This window comes from Parambassis ranga, chromosome 4, assembly GCF_900634625.1.
Source record: "Parambassis ranga chromosome 4, fParRan2.1, whole genome shotgun sequence".
Classification (NCBI taxonomy): Eukaryota; Metazoa; Chordata; class Actinopteri; family Ambassidae; genus Parambassis; species Parambassis ranga.
In genome coordinates, this window is record NC_041025.1 from 18,093,681 (window position 1) to 18,113,994 (window position 20,314).

General features: G+C 41.8%; 1 protein-coding gene across 1 annotated transcript in view; it reads right to left on the reverse strand.

The window, feature by feature from the left end:
* Positions 1-707: 707 nt before the first annotated feature.
* The window catches only part of fcho1 (FCH and mu domain containing endocytic adaptor 1), a 39,428-nt gene continuing 19,821 nt past the window's right edge, over positions 708-20,314 (reverse strand). Inside the window, exons 3-27 of the mRNA XM_028402879.1 lie at positions 19,721-19,812; positions 17,068-17,142; positions 16,464-16,605; positions 16,111-16,263; positions 14,755-14,859; positions 12,687-12,785; positions 12,413-12,509; positions 12,163-12,280; positions 12,038-12,062; positions 10,995-11,055; positions 9,726-9,919; positions 9,554-9,578; positions 9,395-9,451; positions 8,526-8,577; positions 7,765-7,889; positions 6,601-7,656; positions 4,968-5,074; positions 4,682-4,877; positions 4,291-4,405; positions 4,048-4,203; positions 3,835-3,967; positions 3,523-3,719; positions 2,833-2,897; positions 1,890-2,057; positions 708-1,319 (exon numbers count right to left, since the gene is read on the reverse strand). Of these exons, the coding sequence (XP_028258680.1) occupies positions 1,291-1,319; positions 1,890-2,057; positions 2,833-2,897; positions 3,523-3,719; positions 3,835-3,967; positions 4,048-4,203; positions 4,291-4,405; positions 4,682-4,877; positions 4,968-5,074; positions 6,601-7,656; positions 7,765-7,889; positions 8,526-8,577; positions 9,395-9,451; positions 9,554-9,578; positions 9,726-9,919; positions 10,995-11,055; positions 12,038-12,062; positions 12,163-12,280; positions 12,413-12,509; positions 12,687-12,785; positions 14,755-14,859; positions 16,111-16,263; positions 16,464-16,605; positions 17,068-17,142; positions 19,721-19,812 (3,642 nt within the window). The 3' untranslated portion in view covers positions 708-1,290. The remainder of the gene's footprint in view (positions 1,320-1,889; positions 2,058-2,832; positions 2,898-3,522; positions 3,720-3,834; positions 3,968-4,047; positions 4,204-4,290; positions 4,406-4,681; positions 4,878-4,967; positions 5,075-6,600; positions 7,657-7,764; positions 7,890-8,525; positions 8,578-9,394; positions 9,452-9,553; positions 9,579-9,725; positions 9,920-10,994; positions 11,056-12,037; positions 12,063-12,162; positions 12,281-12,412; positions 12,510-12,686; positions 12,786-14,754; positions 14,860-16,110; positions 16,264-16,463; positions 16,606-17,067; positions 17,143-19,720; positions 19,813-20,314) is intronic.

Below are 20,314 nucleotides of genomic sequence, written 5' to 3' on the forward strand. Positions count from 1 at the left end.
AAAAAGTCTTATGTCCTGATTGAATTAGATAGAAAAATACAGTGCATTATATTGTTTGAGGAATTTGTCCATAATAAATTATACATATATATCTTTATATGATGTAGAAAGTGCGTGCTCTGTGGCCTTTGGTCTTTGCCTAATCTCTCCTTTTTCACGCTGTGGAAAACATGCTTTGATGTGTAATTGATTAGACTGGCATGTGTGATCAATTTGTTTCCAATCTCAATTGTTCAATGTATGAAATCTAATTATTGCTGCGGCAGTAAACTATAAATTGTAACAGGAAAAAAAAAATCTATTTATATGATCAAATCTGATTTGAGCTTTGTGTTTTATTTTCCCTCCTCGTTTCCCTTTTCAGATGATTTTTGTTGTAGCGAAGAGAACCCTTAAGTTTGACTTATTTAAGGCTTTTTGTAACTCGTGCCTGTCACAGTAATTTGCCTTCAAGTGCTTTGGGAAAAAATAATTTCTATGTGTACTTTGTAATGTTTTGTAAGGCTGTTTTAGATTTTTTGGCTGAGGATTATTTTTTATTGAACTAGGTTCTTACAAGTATACTGAACCCTTATTTTTGTGTATTTTTAAAGCTGTTCTTGACTACACTTTAACTAGCCTAAGGACAGATGATGGTCTGTAATAAACTGCATAGTTCAGCTGTATTTTGTACTTGGTCACAATGTGTAATAAATTGGTGTAAACCAAAAAGTTTGAGCACATTTATTTTTATCAAACATCAACGTCACAAAACCTCCATTTGGAACAAATGTCAGATTTACAAACACTTCTTATTTTTCTTTTCTCAGGTTTGGTACAAGATCTTTTGTCTGATCTGATAGTGTATTTACATAATTTAAAAATTCTAGTTTCCATGGCAACTCACCTCCAGACAGTAATGATTACATTTTATGTACAAGCCTTTTTCCCCCATTCACTCTAAATTCAGGAAAAGTTCTGACATCTAGCTTAGTCTGCAGTCTCCTGATAACAAAGGCACACAGAACACAAAGTGAAGAGAGAAATATTCAATAGAAAAGAGTCTTACTGTTGGAAATGGCCGAACGACTGAATGTACAACACAAACGTTAGAGGAAAAGCAGAAGAAAAGCTTGGTCCTAACACAGCAGGACACCATCAGCAGTAAGTGCACATTGTCCTTCAAAACTGAGCTGTAGGTCTCGGTAAAGATCTCCATGTCTGTGTCTTACCAAACAACTCTTCCTCAACTCAAGACAAATGGAAAAAGTGCAGTTCTCTGAACCTTCAGCAGCGGTCCTCTCAGGACTTTCACAAGGAGCAGCCTGCCATGTACTTCCCTGCAAATGACACAAAAAAGACAGGAAATGCAGCATTAAAATAAGGGAATGATTTTATTTGAAGTGAGAGCATATAAGGTGTTAGTAGGTAGATTTTGTTGTGCTAAGCTAACTGGCTACAGCATTAAGTACTAAAGTGTGAAGGCTGATGCCTGATCCTCAGCAATAACTTTTTAAAGTAAATTATAACTGCTTTCTGATCCCACTTCAATATAATATGGGAAATTAATAAGAACATTCATTTTGCAATGTTGTATAGATCAGCTGATTATTTACCCTTTGAATTTGTTAATCATGTGGTTATCAATGTAAACAATCAAGTAAAATCCTCAGCTAACTGATAAAATAGATTACTAATTAATAGAAATACATTTTAGTCAACAAATGTACAGTTATTCATACATTTCATGATCATTTCAAACTACATCACTTGCAAAGGGTTTAAAAAAATGCCTCCATCTGAGAGCTCCCATGAACTAACATACAAAATGATGAGTCTGCATTGCAGTAAACAAGTTATTTTTTTTTTAACTATGAGTCTTAGTAGTGTAAGAAAATAAAGAGTGTCACCTGTGGCGAATCTCTTCTTGACCAGCGACATGCGGTAGCGGCTGCCCACCAGCTCCACGTCCATGCCCGACAGCGAGGCCCCGGAGCCCACAAACTGAACAGCCAGGCTGGGTGGAGGGCCGCGAGGAACCTCCAGGCACTGCCAGCTGGCACACAGAGTTCCTGAGCCTGGGACACCACACACAGACACATGAGTGACAACAGCAACACAGCTTTGTCTAATTAAAGCCAAGAACATTACAAGGAGCATGTGAAGACGGTTAATGGTCAAAGGCTGGTAAAAAAAAAAAATGACTGAAGAGAGAAGCACAGAATGAGGAACAAGAAGTGTCCCAGGAATAGGGAGACAGTAGTGTGTATAAAGTGTAAAGCTGACTGACCGGCTGAACTCTAAAACCTGCTGCTAATCACAGAAAGGAACTAAAAACATAAGCACAATCATCAGACTTAAAACCTCCTGATAAAAACCAAACTAAATTTGCCAAAAATAAGCATGTACAAAAAAATACTGTGACATCACTGACAGGAAAGAGTTACAGTGACCTTTCTGTGGTTTTATCAGCCACTAATAAAGCAGAGAAGTCCTACAACTATAAACCTTTCCTGCCTTCATCATCTCATCCATCACTGCCGCTGTGAATGGGTTGTTTTTTAGCTTCACCTTGAAGTAATAATATATCATCAGATAATAATCTGCCTCCAGCTTTTTACAGAGATCGCCATGATTTACTCATCTCTACCTTTGTCTTGACTTGAGGTAGATATGTGAAACCAACAGGAGCCACTAAAGTTTCAGACTCATCTCAATATTACTCACAAGACATTCATTAATAGACAGAAAATAGGCAGATACGGGTTAATGTGTGAGTGCTCTGCTTCACAGTCAGCTGTGTTTTTTAATCAAAGCTTCCTTGTTCAATGAGAACAGCAGCAGAGCTCTGACCTTTGCTGTGGTTGGTCGGGGAAAGGTTGGGGAGTTTCCACAGTAGCCGACGCTCCTCAGCATTCCTGCAGAGGAAAATGAAGAGTCAGTGAGGCCTGACCTGCACCTAATATAATTCTTTAGGAATAATCTGTCAAATTATTCTTCTGACTGCATGATTATTAGCTCTTAAATGTACACAAAAACCTGCAAAAATGTTAGTGTTTGTCTCCTCATTGCTTTAAAATCTAACCTTCAATAAGTTGACAAAAAGTTTCTTTAGTACAAAAATGTTGCCAGAAAACATGAAATATGCACAAACGTTAGTGTGGCCTCGTCACTGAGTCAAAGTTAATTAGCTGTAAATCCGAGTAAATTTGCCAGAACCATTGTTATGCATATTCTAATTGAATCTGCAGCTCTTCTATTTAAAATGGTATTTTTTAGTCCTTCTTTTACTTTAAATCATCTGCTTTTTATTGCAGCTTGTTTTGTTTTTAGTCATTATTCACCAGCTTATATCTGTTTCTTATAATTATTGTAAATCTCTATGTTCTTTTCAGTAACTTTATTAACAGCAGCTTTGCTTCACAGTTCTGTTTGTGTATTACAATAATCCTCCTGATTGCATTTATCAGGTAAATAACAGGGTTTGCTCTGTGGAAAAGAAACTAGTCATTATCCCTCCATCACCACGTCGTCACTGCTCACCAGGAGGCGGGCGGCTGGCACTGCAGGTCTGTGGCGGTGTGGTCGAGCGGGAGCAGCACCTGAACGGCGGTGAGCTGCGTGGAGGGTGCGGTGGCGGGGCAGCAGTGATAATCCAGAGACACCCGGGTCACCGTGCCACTTCGCTGACACTCAGCTGACAGCAGGAGGGGAGCCCGACCCGGGTCCTGAGACGACACCTGAGGAAACAGGGAGGTGTTTTACAAATATATAAAACATAACATATGTTCCAGACCATTGCCAGTAAAGTTAGTGTTTTTTTAATTCAAACCACTGTTTCAGACAAACCCTGACCTGATACTTGAGCAGGCCGACGTTGTAGTATGAAGCTTGGGGGTTGAGTTCAGCCTCCTTCTGAAGGTAGACCTGCAGAGCCTGCATGTTGAACCAGAAGTCTCTGGTGTCTGGGTCACTCTGAGACGGATCACTGTGAAAAAAACAGAGACAGGATGATAAGAGATCTGGTTCAGGTGCACAAAACACAAAAAACAGAAGGGACCTGCTAACCTGTAGAGCAGCTTTTGATTGGGCAGGAAGTGATCGATCCTCGAGATGCTGACCAGTCTGAAGCTGAGCACGGGGACGTTTGGGTTGGCTGTGAAAATCCGGGTGATGCCTGCTGGAAAGGACATGGTGAGGTCGCCGGTGATCTTCACCAGGCAGCTGAGGAAAGAAGAGCAGGTGTGTTTTTCTTATGACTCATCAGACACAATGTCTATGATTTCTGTAAACAGGGAGCACCATGCTGACCGGTTGTGCTGTCCACCTTTGAAGTAGGCATTGATGTATTCTGTAATGGCAGCTGCTACAGGCCAGGCCTCCTGCGTGCTGAGGGAGATGGGACTAGGACCTCTGGAGAGGTGCACTGCGGGGATAAAAAAGACATCTTTAAAAGAGAAGCTCAACATTTTAGGACATATGCTTACAGTCTTGTGTCTGTGCATAAATACGAAGCTAGTTGCTTAGCAGTATTCTCCATGTAAACAATACACGCCTATTAAACAACACCTCTGAAAGGTAAACAGGCTTTATGACAATGCTGGTCCAACCTCCAGCTTTATTCTGTTGTTCCCATTAATTATTAAACTTCTTCAATGTAGAGGTGCAGAGGAAATTTTTCAGCTATATAAAAAACACATACACGGTCTCTGTTGGTGGTCCTGGTGCTGGTAGGGCTGCGGTGAGGCTTGTCCCACCCTGGCAGGGCTGGCTGCTCGGTTCTGGCCTCCCCACTCGCCATCTCTGGTTTGAGGCCCCCACTCACTGGGGCTTGAGGAGGAGGAGGAGGTGAGGGAGGGGATGGGCTCTGGCAGCGGTGAGGAACAAAGTGACCGGGACTGAAAGGGTTGAGACAATATTATGATAGAAAAACAACAAGACAAACACAACATTCATTAAGATTATCAGGATTTTGGACTGACACTGACTCTCTCACAGCCGCTGAGTCGTCCTGAAGACCTCTTGGCCCGAGTCGCTCTCTGAGGAGCAGCTGCGGCCACTTCAGCTGTGTCCTGTCTGAAGTTATGTTTGGACCCTTACAAAGACACATACACACAATCACAGAGGGTTAGAGGACTGAAAGCTGGAAGTACCACACTGCCAACACACACCGGCAGCAATATTTTAGTTTTATTGGTTGAATTGAAAGATTGAACATCCTGCTGGTGTCCTCTCTAGTGAGGAGAAGAATCACACAGAGCTTTGAGTGCTGGTGTACTCATTCTTCACTATCAGCTAATTTAATGCAAATCAGTTTTATTTGTATAACATCTTTTACAATACAAATTGTATTCTAGGCGCTATAAAAAACCCAGAGCACTCTGTGACAAGTCCCATTTACCCGAACACTGCCTGATGAAAACAGCAACATAAAATGGGAATAAAACTTTATTATAATTTATTTTTCATTAAATTGTAAAGACTTTAATCCTATCTCTAACTAAATCTAACTAAGTTCTTAGTTTTGGATACATATATTTGATTGATTTTTGTTTTTCAGTTTTCTAACAAAGAAACGGTTTAAAGATTAAAAAAAAAAATACTATTTGGCATTTTACCTTTTAAAAATGTAACATTAAATATTTAATCATAGATTAATTATAATATTGACTATTTATGTAACTGTCCATCTATTCAAATATATCAAAGTAATTTTTCTGAACAATCTGTACTTCCAGTCCAGTTAGGATACATCTAAAGCTCTCTGGTTACTATAAAAGGAGAGGTGATGCTTTTATTAGTCATCATTTTAAAATGCAGATCTGCAGACAGCTCTGCCTCTCAGCTGAAGCCGTGTGCTGCTGCAGTGCTCTAGATATATTCAGCTCTTATGATTAGGAACCATAATTGTTATGATCACAGCAGAGCCACAGCTACATCCATCATGTCAGCACTCATGTCATAATTACATGTAATCTGTCTCAATCTTCTTCTGCAGTGATTGGTCAGTAAGTGCTGAGAGCTATGACTGTGATGATGCAGACATGTGCATGAGTGTCTCTATATGCTTCAGAGGAAATGCAAGAAAAAAAAAAGTATTTGAGGGTTCTGAATTAAGTCTATCATCATATAATATTAAACAACAACCAAAAAAACGGATTTAATTAGCTGAATGAGACCTTAATTAAGAGCTTCTCAAACTGCCCCCTGATGGAGAGATTAGGCCTTATGTTGAATAATTAAAACGTCAAAGCTGGAGAGGTCTACTTTCATTAGAAATTAGCACCCTAATCCGCTGAATAAATTATTTGTGCAGGATGGAAGTGGGAACGTTTCTTCATGCGATGCAAAAAAAGACTTCTGTGCCTTAGGTTCTAGTTAAATATTTAGTTCAAGCCTTTTTCTGACTTGTGATTTTTGTGTATTGTAAAACAAATATCAAGACTCTGTTAATGGGCGTGCAATGTTTACACCAGAGGCCAGACTCCAGCTGTGGACTTTTATAATTAGAGAAAAAAAAATTTAGATTAATTAAACATCTAAGCTGCTTTATTGTGTGTGGATATTTTCACCATTGTATGTGTGATTTACTTTCAAATAAAAAGAGGAAGAGATCAGTACCCTTGTGAGAGCTGACAGTGCAGGATATCTGTGTGTTCAGATCCAGACAGTCCTGATCTTTATCTGTTGAAAAGCACAGATCCTCCTGCGGTCCTGAATGCCTCGTGAGGGGAGGGGCGTTTCTGCGCGGCTCGCTTTCTGATGATCGATGTTTTCTCCTTTCTCCTCCTTCTCCTCCTTTTCCGCCTCCTTCCAGTGCTTTGGAGCCTTCGCTAAATGGGTTGTGGACAGAATTCCAGTGCATCAGCTCCTTCTTTGGCTGAACTGACGGTAAAGAGCTTGTGTTGGCTTCAAGTGCCAGTCTGTTGCTGGTGGCAGAGCTGCTGCCGCCACCGTGCAAGGGGATTATACCAGCTGCTGCAGCCAGTGATGACTGGTGCGTTGGGCTGCCGATCATCGTTATTGCAAACGGGTCATCTGAAGAAACAGGTGGTGGGAGGCTCCGGTCTCGTTTCCTGTCTTTCTCTTTGCGATTGGAGGAGGAGGAGGAGGAGGAGGAAGATGAAGGTGCTGGGAGTGTCTTGGTGTCACTGAGGGTGACGGAGAATGGGTCGCCTCTTACCTCCATGCCCCTGCCCTCCTGGGCTGGGCGTGGAGGTGGACGTGCCCAGGCGTCAGACAGGTTGAATGTCTCCTGGGTGACAGTCCTCTCAAAGGCAGCGAGGAAGGGGTCCTCAGGTGGGATGTGTTTGCAGTTCCACACTGATGATTCCATCTCAGGCGTAGGGAGGGACTGGGAGAAAGCAGGGAAACGCATCGATGAGGGGTCCATATCAGGGGGGACACGTGAGGGACGTGACGGGGCGGTGGACCAGATGCTGGCTGGATCATCCTGCGGGTGAGGACTGCGTCCAGGGGAGGGGTCACGGAAGGCAGAGAGGAAAGGGTCAGCTGGTCGTCCAAGTGATTGTGTTTGTTCTTTACTCTGTGACACAGGCGGCCAAGCAGCCCAACCCACTGGCTCAGGGGACGGGCCAAGGGGCTGATGGGAAGGTGAGTCTAGCCCAGAGTCTTCAACGTTTTCCGGGGAGGAGGAGTCGGATGAGAAGGCAGCATCTGACACAAAGCAAACACAAAATTCAGCTCGGTGCACTAACAAGATACATACCCAGAAACATGCAATTAGACTTATTGATTAAAATTTCTGGGCAAAACTCATCTCACATTCTGAAGCGCCAAAAGCATTCTGCTCTCTGAGTTGCTCCCGGCTGTCAAAGCTTTTGGACTTGAAGGCCGATTCCAGCGGTGGCCCAAACAGACTGTCTGAACCCGATGCCGTCAAACTCAACCTGACGGACAGAGTGGGAGAAAAGAGACGGGAGATCAGGGTGAGCGGAGGAGTGATGAAAAGGAAAAAATAATGGAAGGGAGGAAATGTGAGGACAGAAGTGTGGGTGGAAGAGAGAGGAGAAAACTGAGAGACTGTGAAAGATGCAGGATGAAAGATGAAGCGCATAGAAAAAGAGGAGGAAGTCATGAGCAGTAAAAAGATGCAACTTATTGATGTTGCTTTCTCACTGTGCATCTTTGTACACATAATACTGTAAAAAATTGTTTCTGCAGAATAATTTCTAAATATTTTTTCCATATAGTTTCGTTTTTGCCATTTCTGTTCTTTGGTTTTGTTCCCATTTCAAAACTGCATCATGTAAAACAAAAATGCTGGAGTCTGGCTGAGCTACAGAAGAAATGAAGGAGGAAAAAACACAGAGAGAAATAAGCTGATGAAGTTAAACTATAGATAGCCAAAAATAAATCAAGGCCAGTGACAGTGGAAGGACTGTGAGGAGAAAACCTGAGGAGGTTCAAGCTGCTGAAAAGGCCACCGATGACGCAATTTGACCTCCGAATAATGTCTCTCAGTGCCCCGCACAGAGACAGATATGGAGGATGGGGGAAGGAGATGAAGGGCAGAGACATCTCACCTGCTGTGATCAGGGCTGGAGGTGGACCTGCGAAGGCCCTCCTGCTCTCCATCTATAACAGACATGCACACACTCGGTGAGCTACACTGACTCACTGCAGACAATGTTACCCTAATCAGGACTAATCAGCAGCACGCCGTTGTTTGTCAGAGCTCTGAGAGGGGGCCAGGGCAGGGGGAGATAAGATGACATGAGGGAAAACCCATCAGAAATTAGCTTCTCCATGATAAATACCAGCTATTAGCCCAATCTCACTGTGCTGCAGCCATTTCTGCCTTTACCGCAGAGGAGCCGCTTTATTCAGACACTGATCGTTAATCCAGCGGCGTCTGGATTTAAGTAGGAGAGACTGCCCGCTGCTCGAGTGCAGCAGGTTGTACCCTCCCACTCCAACCTAACCTAATGACCGCTAACGGGCCTGTCAGTGATAAAACAAGCTTCAGGGCACGAGCAGAGGGCCGGCCGTGACTAATGGAGTGTGGGTGTTCAGGCAAGGTCAGCCAATAAAGAGATTTTCTGTCTAGGGGGGGAAACACAGGGGGCTGAGGAGGCTGGAGGTGGAGAGATGCTGCACGAAGGCATTATCAATTTACTGATGGTGCAAGTGTGGCCAAGTGAAAACTGGTTACACAATTACTACAAACTGCCAATTATTTTTGCGACATATTCATCATTTCAAGAACTAAAAATATTGAAATGAATGATTTAAGCGTAACTCATTACAAAATACGTTTACCACTGAAAAGCTGAAAAATATTTCCCTTTAAAATTGATTAAATTTCAGTTGGATTACAAGCCTAATAAATCATCAATTCCATCATGTAGTTTTGTCATACAAAGGCAAGCAGCCAGTGAGACTGAAGACTCACCTCTGCGGGACGTGGCTTCGCCTTCCTCTGGTCGACCTCCTGCAGTACTGGAGTTTCCTGCACAGATGCAACACAAGATTTCAGCTATCAAAATAGGAATATCTGAAAATGATTACCAAAACATCACACAACCATATTTAAAAAGCTGACAGAACTTACTGGAAAGATGCCGCTTTACTGACACCTGAAATTCAAATGAGGAAGACAGAATTATTCAATAAAAGATCAGGTTTGGATTAACCTGTGTTTTAATTATTGTACTGCATGCATTTTTATAGCACAGTTTAAGATCTTCACTAACTCAATAGACAAAACACAAACAAAAAGCAACCTGTTGGCGTGCCCCTCTGTTGGGCGGCAATGTGAGCGCCCCCACGGTGGCTTTCAGCTCCTTCTCTGTGGCGACAGAGTGGCTGCGGTTGCTGCTCGCCACCGGTCTGATCTGTATGTGGAACTTCTTGGGCTCCTCATCATCGAAGTCAGAATCACTAGAGTAGAAGTTGTTTTCCTTCTCCTCAGAGCAGCGTACAGAAAGAAGGGAGGGTCAAGGAGAACAAGCTGACAGAAGGAGACATGGTGGTGTTTTGTGACTGCATTTCAAGAAGGAAAACGAAAAAAAAAATGCAACTGAAAAATCCTTCAGCAGATTACAACCAGGGAAGTTCAAGTTTAAGTGGATTTTGCAAATAATTTTTAGATTTCCTGCACAGGAAAAACATTAATCTGATTCACTTTATTGATTAGATCAGCAGCACGAGGCAGACATACAAACTCCACAGAGCTTCCTGCAGGTAAGTGTTGCAGAGCTGTCAAACTGCCAAACTGCCTCTTCCTGCCGCACCGTCATCCGCAGCACAAGTCAACACTTCCTCCTATTTTCCTCCTTGTGTCTCTGTCTTGTGCAGCATTCGAAGCCTCTAATAAAAGCGTACGGTCGATTCTCAACAGGCGGGCAGCACAGGGGGAGGAGGAAGTTGTTAGCTTGCAGCTCGTATCCCGTGCTGGCAGACCTGATTTTTCCTCATCTACATTTAACGAGGGGGATGCATTTACTCATTAGTGCCAACAAACATGATGTATGATCCTTATAATTGTCAAACTCTACAGTTAATGAGGCCATGAATGTCAGCAATTGTGCAGGCAAATTACTTAAAACTCCGCCTCTCACCTTCAACCTTCTGATTAACCTCCCTCTCAGTCATGCAGGATTATTATGTGTTTTAATGTAGTTTGTCACATGACACGAGTCAGGGTGGTGACATCTTTATTAATCTATGAATGGCAGAGAAGCAATCAAATTGAAGGCACCAGACATTAACAGACATTATATGTTAGCTGTGTGCAGATAGAGCTAATGTCAAGCTTCTCAACAAAATATTCAACCAAGGTTGGATTTACTTGATGAAAACCAAGGTAAAAATGTTAAATATTTGCTGATTCTGTCTTCACAATTGGGAAAAGATGTTCACCTTTCTGTGTTAAGCCTTAAATGTAGGGCCCTATTCACAAAGAATTCATGTTTCTTGTTGACAAAAACTAAACAAAATGACATTCTGAAGTTTCCAGAGCCTTGTGCATGCGTGAGCAGATAAAAGGATATCATTCTGAGTGCTGTCAGTTCGGATGACGAACCCCTCATCGTCTACTTCCAGAGGTGAGTTCTGTATGAATGGGAAGGCAGATATCAACCAGGTCAGCAACACTGAGACAAGCTGTGCATATCTGACACACAGAAGTGCTTTGTCATCCTGTGTAACTCAGCACTTACACAGCCTACACACACCACCGAGGGCTGCCCATTAGAGTAAATAAATACAGCCTACAATTTCTGCTTGGCTCGAGTGAGAGTCAGTGAGTAACTACTACAACTGCTGAACATGTTCAGAGCTCAAATGAAGCTGTGATGAAGTCAGGAGGTGAAATAAAAGACATGAGACTAAGATCCAACCAATGAGGTAGCAGTTATTTTTAGACTGAGGATACTTCATTACATCTGATCTCAGTAAACACACCTCAACAGGCCAAGCTGATATGATGAGTAAACATGTAGCCACTGTGTAGTTTCTTTCAGGAATACTCAGAACTATGGAAACAAAACTGGGTCAAAAAGAGGCTGAGAGTCAGTTGAGATGGTCAGATGAACTTTTAACTTTTTTTGCACTCAAATAGACAGGAAAGGTAGAAGTTTTTTTTCCTGCCATTATCTTGACCTGTCACACTGCAGTCAGAATCTTAATGCCCTTCACAGTGGTGTGAAATAGCAGCACCAGCGGCTCTATGATCTGTCTGTCTGCTTCCACATCACTCTGTTAAGATAGAAGCATCCAAAGCTTGCCACAAACTACACAAACACACACTCTCTCTCACTCTCTCTCTCTTTCTAATGTGAAGCTGTGCTGTAACGCTCTGTTAATCTCAGAAACCTCTTCTGAGAAGTACCAAAATAAACCTGGGAAACCCCACACCATCAGACACGTCACCATCACACACCAATGAACACACCTTCACACAACAAACACACACTGTTTTTATAGAGTAGAAGTGCTCTTAACCCTGTTGTCTGCAGGGATATCTGAAGATTCAGGACTGATAATTGAGTCCCTGTTTTTTGAGTGTTTGGGGGAGAATGATGTTAAAACTCACCAGAGCTTCCGTCACAGCTGAATCCCTGCAGATATATAAAAACACAGGTTTTAATAGAGCTATCAGCAAAGATCAGAAATCACATTTCAATTTCAGAATCTAGAGACTTGATTTGTGACACATACGTCGAGTCTGGCTCTTTGTCCCTCTTGCCAAGGCCCGGGATCCTGAAGGCTTTTGCCCGACTCTTTTTCCCACCTTCAGGTGCCAAAGCTGTCATGTAGTCCTCAAACCCAACCAGAGCTGCAGACAACAAACACACACATAAATAAACAGGATCCATGCGCACACACTACAAATTACTCAGCCTCCACACTGCTGTTCTGAGTGTGGGTGTCTATATATTGATGTTGTTACACAACAAGTGAGCTGTACCTGGCCTGTCTTTACCCGTGCCCTTCAGTTCAGCAAATTTCTGAATGAGGTTATCGATGCCGATATTTTCCACATTCTGCTTGAATTCCTCATGGACCTGCAGCAGAGAAAAACAGAAAGATTGTGTGGTTTGTTTGAAAGAAGTGTTGTAATTGAGTCGAACCAGAATCTAGAGATTAGTAACAATTGTTTTATTGCCTGCTGCAGGAAACAGAGCTCAGCACAGTTCACTGCAACAGGAGGAACAACAATGACAGGATCAGCTCTCACATACCTGTCCCACCTGGACGTGGGTGTCTTCTATGCCGTGTGAGTAACCTTTGATCAGCTGTTTCATCTGACGCAGGTGAGTCTCCTCGATTTCTTGGAACTTCTACTCAAACACACAATCATACACATACACGCAAACGGTGAAGAAAAACATTTTAATATTAAATGATATCAAGTAAACTCCACCAGAAACTCACTTAACTTCCTCTTGATTATCACTGTAAAGGCACATGCTCACACAATTCTTCTTTTTAAACACCACAAAATATCAAACAAATCTATAGCTTCAGCATAAAGGAGCTGAAATATTTCACCATAAACCTGCACATTTTGTATCATATTTGGCTGTACAGGTATGTGGTTTGTCTGTGTGACTGGATGTTTATTGCCCTGGTTACTAGGGTTTGTCTGCACAGTGGTGTGAGTACCTGGTGCATTCACAGAAGCATCCAGAATCCAATAAAACCAAAATTTAAAACTGCCAATAAAGTGAAACGGCCCTTTGAAAGAGAGCTGAGAAGCAGTCATCCAGGCAGCAGAGGAGGCTGCGGCATGTTTCCAGGCCAATAAACCGGCGATAATTCGAGAGGATTTAGTATTTAGGTTGGATCGTGCGCTTTGCTCAGCCAGCTCATTTGTCGCTGTCTGTTTAAGGGGAATTGTCTTGATATAGTGGCATTGGCTTTTGTTGAAGCAGTGAGCTTATGAGCAGAGTTGTGCCAGTTCCCTTTCTTCAATTATAGAGGCAAAATCTGGGCATAGAGAGCAAACATAAAACACTCTTTGCTCTCTGCTCAGCTGCTGTCAGCCCTCAGCACTGCTCTTCATTTCCATCTGCCCCGTGCCACTGCTCCACATTTTACTGCAAATTCTTACATCTTTATAAGTAAAACTGCTTTTTCTTCACGAAGGCAAATGATTAGTCATTTATTAATAATTCCACAATAATGCTAGAATACTCTTAATGATTTTAATATAAGATCTGACATCTTATTGCTGTTTCTGACACCACATCCTGTGTTAGGTTCACATTGTGAGAGGTCAGTGATAGATCAGAGATATACGTCCTTATAAACATGTACGTTTGATAATATTAAATTTTCCCCAATGTCCTATCCTATGTCCTATCGTCAATTGTGACAAATGATTAGATTAAGTAAACTTTCGTCTCATGAGCTGAGATAAACCCTCTTGTGATCAGTCACAGGATATGGTTTAATACATGGACTAAGCATGGATCAACCTGTGGAATAAGCTCAGCAAAGCCAAGCTAAACTGGCTTGGAAACCTAAGAGAGCAGCTGAGAGGAGTGCGTCATCCTTCCACTGTGATTATTTACTGTTACTGTGTTGGGGTTTTTGTGTAGTCTGAGAGACCAAAACATCATAAAAAACATAAGATTGGAGTATTTTAGACAGTTTGTCCAGCAACAGTAAATATAAGTTGCATTTAAGAACTGCACAATTTTACTGTTATTTTCAGTGATGATGCAGGATGATGTTCTTGGCGTGATCATGAACTAGACCAGAACTAAAATTAAATGAGCTGTGAAGAGTTTGATCTCTTTTTAATTTTATATATATGATAACAAGCATCGCCCTCTCCTTTGACACGTGGCACCACAGACTCCCTCGTAATTATCACCAGACTTTCTCCTTCAGAGCCATTACAAGAGATAATTGGTCAGAGGGATTCCAGTCATCATTTCAAATGTAAGACACAAAAGCACTCATTTGGGTTTGTTGAAGATTTCCATGGCAACAGCAGCAGTAACCATGGAAGCGTGGGGGCAGTGATTAAAGGTAATGAGCAGGGTGCAGGATGTGTGTGCGAGTGGGTGGGTGTTTAGGAGTCGGGGGTTTGTGGTTTTCTTTTTTTGGGGGGGGGCGGGCACGATGCAGAATAATAAATGAAAGGATAAAATGGAGTTCTTGTGGTGGGAGGCTACAGAGAGGGTGAGTCAGGGAGAAAGATAAAACCCAAGTGGAGAAATGCATAAAAACACCATATCAGGGAGTGGGAGAGATGGATGAAAAAAAGTGGCTTTTGGCCCAGCTGGAGTCAGATCTGACCTGGGCGGACTCGCTCATCTTCTGCTCAAACTCTCCTCCCACGCGGTTGTACTTCTCGATGCACAGCGCAAAGGACTCTGCCGCTTTCTTAGACTTCAGCTCCGCCTAGTGAGAAGAAAGGGAAAAGGAATAAAATGACCTTTAAGCTCCTGACTCGGTAGGTGAATGAGAACATGATCAAATATATTTAAATCATCACTGACACAGCAATGACTCAACTTTTCTGGTAGCCAAAGAAATAACTATAATGGACTTTATAATCACAAAACGCACAATCACACAGAACCTACAGAATTCTCACTGCTGATCATTGAATAACATTTTATCATTTAGCATTTTTAAGCAACTCAAATTAAAGGGCACTCTTTTAAATTTTAATAAAAGTTAAAGATTGCTTATACTGCAAAAAATAATCAGCATGAATTTTAAGATTTATTCCCAAAAACAGCAATTCCAAGCTATTAAAAAATAATACAAACGTCAAAACAGTGCTGGTGCTGTTTCATATAGATTGTTTATTTAGTATTGCCTAACCATGGACAAACTACTTTGTATTCCAGAAAGTGAAGGTAATTCCAAATATGCAGCAGGTTGCTGTGAATTATGTGACACACAGACATCTCTGTGGCAGGTAAGTGATTAAAAAAAGAAAATCCAGTTAGTGTAGGACCTAAAGCCAGATTTACACCAGACACGTAACGTCAGCGTAGTGACAGCCGCTGTTGATATGCTTCCATTTTAGTCAATGAGACTATTCACACCAGCTGCATAGCAGCGCGTAGCTCCGTACTGCTCCGTGACAGATACGCACCGGTTCTATTTTTGAGCTGTGCTACTCCCAATTCACACCAACAACAATGAGCAGATAGGAAGTCAGGCACCAGAACACCAGAGAGTTTACAGTAGATTTTCAAAATAAAACACTCCGAGACTGAAGTCTCGCTGATTTAACATCGCAACCGGTAGAGAAACAGCCACTGCCATGGATGAGGAGAGATTCTTTTAGGAAGTACTGAAACAGCTTTGTATATGATGGAACATGCTTTTTATTCAGGTGAGAAGCTGCCCTGTGTGTACATGTGTTGATGGACTACACAGAGTTTTCAGTAACATGCTCTGTAACCCAGCCTGATACATGTGGAGAGGACATTATCCATCAGGTAAACAGGCAGATTACTACATGAGTTTGTGAATCTCACAGGAGCTTGGAACATACGCATGGATACGCTACAGAAATCATGCCTGGTGGGGATTGATGCTGCGCTGGTGGCACGATAAAACACGCTGTTTCCTTTCTTCTGGTGTTTCGCAGCACTTAAGCCCCATGTGAAATCCTCAGTTAAAGTGGCAGCTAACCTTTTCCAATTCTTTCTGTGGTGCTCCCTCCTTCCTGAGGCGGTCCAACTCCAAACACTTAGCGTGGTAGCCCTCCTTTGACTTTTGAAGGTGACCGCTCTGAACCTGCAGTGCCTGCACCGCTTCCACTGTCCCCACCATCTCCTCCTTTGTCTGGGTGACACACACACACAAGAACACTGTACAGAGCATCATTGTACCCGACACTTAAAGACAGTAATTGGATTATCTGTAAGATAAATTAGATCAGGACCATGGAGATCGATCAAACTACACAAGTTTTACATAGAACACAGACACAAACAACAACCAGTTTTCTGTCAGCACAGTGTGGAAGTGTATCAGATACGCACCTTGCGATGAATTTTGACCTGCTCGTCTCCGTACTTGTTGATATCCCGGATCAGATCGTTCATCTTTTTCATCAGCTCGAGGTGACAGAGAGCCAGTTTGTCTGAAGACACCCTGAACACGTCCCACATGGGAGCAAACGTCCTGGAAAATACACAAATAATCAAACTCACACATTATAGCATGCTGATATACATAGCTTATCCGATATCTAAGTAAATATCAAATGACATGTTTAGATAATTATTTTTTTCAATCAGATATTATTACTAAAATCTAAATACATATAATTTAATATTTTGAACTACAGGGCCTTTAATGGTGTCATAATTTGCAGAAACCTAGACTTTCCCCTTTTCAGTCACTATGAACATGTTTTGCAGAGAGTGACACATGCATCAAACCACACAGGCCTCTCTTTAATGACCAATATGGACATTTGGACATGCATATGGTACTCATCCATATCTCGTATGCAGCCATATGACTAATGCATCCACAATTACAAACACAGCACCTTCCAGTGGAGAAAAATTCAACTGTAAGTCACTGACAGGCGGAAGAGGCGGAGGAGGGATTGCTGACTGTTTACATGGTGGTACTCACCCCTGTGGACTTCCATTGCTGGCTATTTTAGACAGTTTGCTCATTGACTTGGAGTAAGTCTCCTCAATGGCAGCCCTGAAAAAAACAAGTACAAAAATATGTGGACAAAAGCAGAATAATAAAAGTAGTAACTCAATTTATGGAAGTACAGGGAAACTTAAAAAAACAAGGATGAGGTCAAGACATGACAGGCGGATTAATGCTGTGTGAATCCACCGAAATGTAAATTCCTCTAAATGGCCTTTAGGCTGGTAAATGTACTCCAGCAGCACTTCCTCACAATGCTATTACCTTTACTAATGGCCCCATATGTTAGAAGGCCTTACTTCGGCCCAAACACTGGGCTTCAACAGCCAGAGTCACAGTCTGTGAGATAAGGATTAATTGTCATCGGTGCTGGGTAAATGTTGCTATAAGTCAAATTTAAATGATAAATAGACAAGTTTTGCAAGGCCGGCTATAAAACTTTAATAACCATCTGTGGACCCAGAGGAGAAAAGAAAGATGGAGCATTGACCCAGATATCCTGAGGGTGAACAGAGGAAAACAGACTGACAAACTTGATGAAGAGATGCTGAAGTTGTGTCGCCAGTAGAATGCATGATGATGAATTATTTGGATCTATTTTACATAATTGTTGCTCTCTTTTGCACTTTTTAGCCTAATTGTCAACATTTAAACGGACAAAAAAAACATTTATATTGACAAAGACTACATTGAATGAATGAAAAAGACCAATTCCTGCAATTCTAACCACTAATGTATCACTCTATTCTCTAATTCTCATGTACTCTTTGACAGGCCAAAAACAGAGAGAAGACACTATTCAGTTATATATATAGGGCCTATAAATAAGACCCTTCAATGCTGAATTTAGAAATAAGCAGGCATAAGATTGAGGAAAGTGGTTTCTGACTGAACTGAATTGGACTGAACGTCCTCCCCTCTGATAGAGGAGACATTTGTGGGATTTTAGAGGTACAGGTGGATAAACAGGTTACAGGTGTTAATCAGGATTTCTTGCAGAATGCTGTTTTCTATGGAATCCACAACATTCTGGCAAACTCACTATTTTTGGAGTGTCTCACTCTGGGGTTTCATCTCATTCAACATAAGCCTCATCAGTAATAACCTCTGTGTGCTTGCAGCTAGCTAGTGCATTGCTGCCACTTTCTATGGTTAGAACATAAGGAGATTTAGAGGGTGCTTTATTATCAACCCTATCACTCCTTCATTTGCAGAGAAGACTATGTAAACAAGCTCAAACTCAGTGCCGGAGATAAATTGGTAGATTTATTTTTTTTTCCACCTGTCATAGGTACATTTACATCAGCATAGAGGCATCAATCTTCTTAATTGATACAGTCTTTATTACATTTTATTTAAAGAGGCACATTCCAACGACAGACTGAAGTAATGAGATGTACTATATCTTACACTTATCATTACACTCGGTGCCATGGTGATGGTAGTGAATGTAAGATGCAATAACTAAGAAACCTTGAGAATGTGATTTGTTAGGGTACCTTAAAACTTAGTGTTTACCATAGTGTCCTGTTTCAAAATGACCTTTCATGGAAGTGGTCTGGGAGAAAGATGGAGGATATTTATCAACACAATTGCCTTTCCTCTGTCCTGCAGGATCACACACTATTTTTACCTTCAGTGCCTCTGTTTCATTTCCTGACTGCTGATTTGTTGTCTGCTGCTGTCCGAGCAGATAAGTGAATTTCCCCCTGAGAGGAATGTGCAGAGCTGCTCTGAATCAATGTCAGGATTATATCACAGGTCTGACAGTGTTGCTCTGTGTGCTGTGGGAACCTCATTACTGTAACATGCTCACTGATAATTACAAATTAGTACTTAATATGACAAACCATCCACTTCAGAAGTTTAGATAGTGACTTCCAATCCCTGCATCTCCAACCACTAATGAACAGCATGTCATATATTGTAATGAAAACAAAAGACAGAACACAAGTTCCTATTTCTGGCTACTACTGTTGATTTTTGTTTGACAATAAATACAAATGGTGTATTTACAACTCTCAAAATCTGACTTCAAATATTCTGTGTCTGCGTTATTAATCATATTAATATGCTTTATGGATAAATGCACAGGTTAATCTATTTATTCTTTTCCACTTTGGCTGGAAGAACTTCACAGACACACTCTGTGAATCCATAAATGAAAGTGCAAGAGGCCTGCTGCCCTTGGTTGCGGTGCTTAAGCTGTGATTGAAGAAGAGGTGTTCAGCCAACCATGAGCCGAGATGATGAAACTGTTTGAGAGAATTTAAACCAGGCGGTTGGCACACAGCAAAAGAAGCTCAGAGATCAACCCAGTTCAAGCTTGTGTGCACTTCAAAAGTAGCACAGCAGTGAAGACTGGGGTCAGAGGTCAGAGCAGAGACAGGACACTTGAAACAACGAGAGACTTGTTTCCAACGGTTGTTTCCACAATCTGCATTCTGCTGACGGGACCATAAAACCGTATAAATCATGAGCACCTTAACAGCTCATTTATAATCTTTGAGCATTTCACCCAACATTGGCGTACACAAAGTACATTAGAATGTAGAGCTTCTAAACCTGAGCCCCATCACTAGCGCCACCTCCTACACAGATATTCACAAATACGCACAAACCTTACCTCTCTCGGACAAACTCGGCGAGCTCCTTAGTTGCCAGCTGGCCATGCTTCATGTTGTGGTAGAGCACGTCAAAGCCGGCATTCTTCTCCCCCTGCCGAGGTACAAATGAAACACACACACACACACACCGTCTGTTAGCACCAAATCAAGAAATAGCAACCCAACATTAAAGAGTGATGTCAGTTATCCCGCATCTCTTACAGGCAACTGATTCTGAAAAGACTTACATAAAAACAACTTTGAATTTGTTTATAATGGAAGTTATTCAACATATTTAATGAAACAGACCTGATACATACAGTACAGAGCAGAGCCCAGCTGAGACATTATTACCTTCAGACATGTATGTAAGCTGGATATCTGTAACACTAAATCTTAAGAGTTACTACAAAAACAGAGGGTCACCAATGCCTTTCTCTTTTAATTGTTGTTGTTTTTGGTTGTAGCAGGTTGTGTAGATATTTCAGACCCACATATCATGACGCTGTGAAGTGCTGCTGCAAAGTGCTCTGTCCAACACAGAAACCTCAGGGCCGACATGATTCAGTATCATTAAAATGTGAGAAAACCACAGAGCTGCGCTGCTGTTCAGG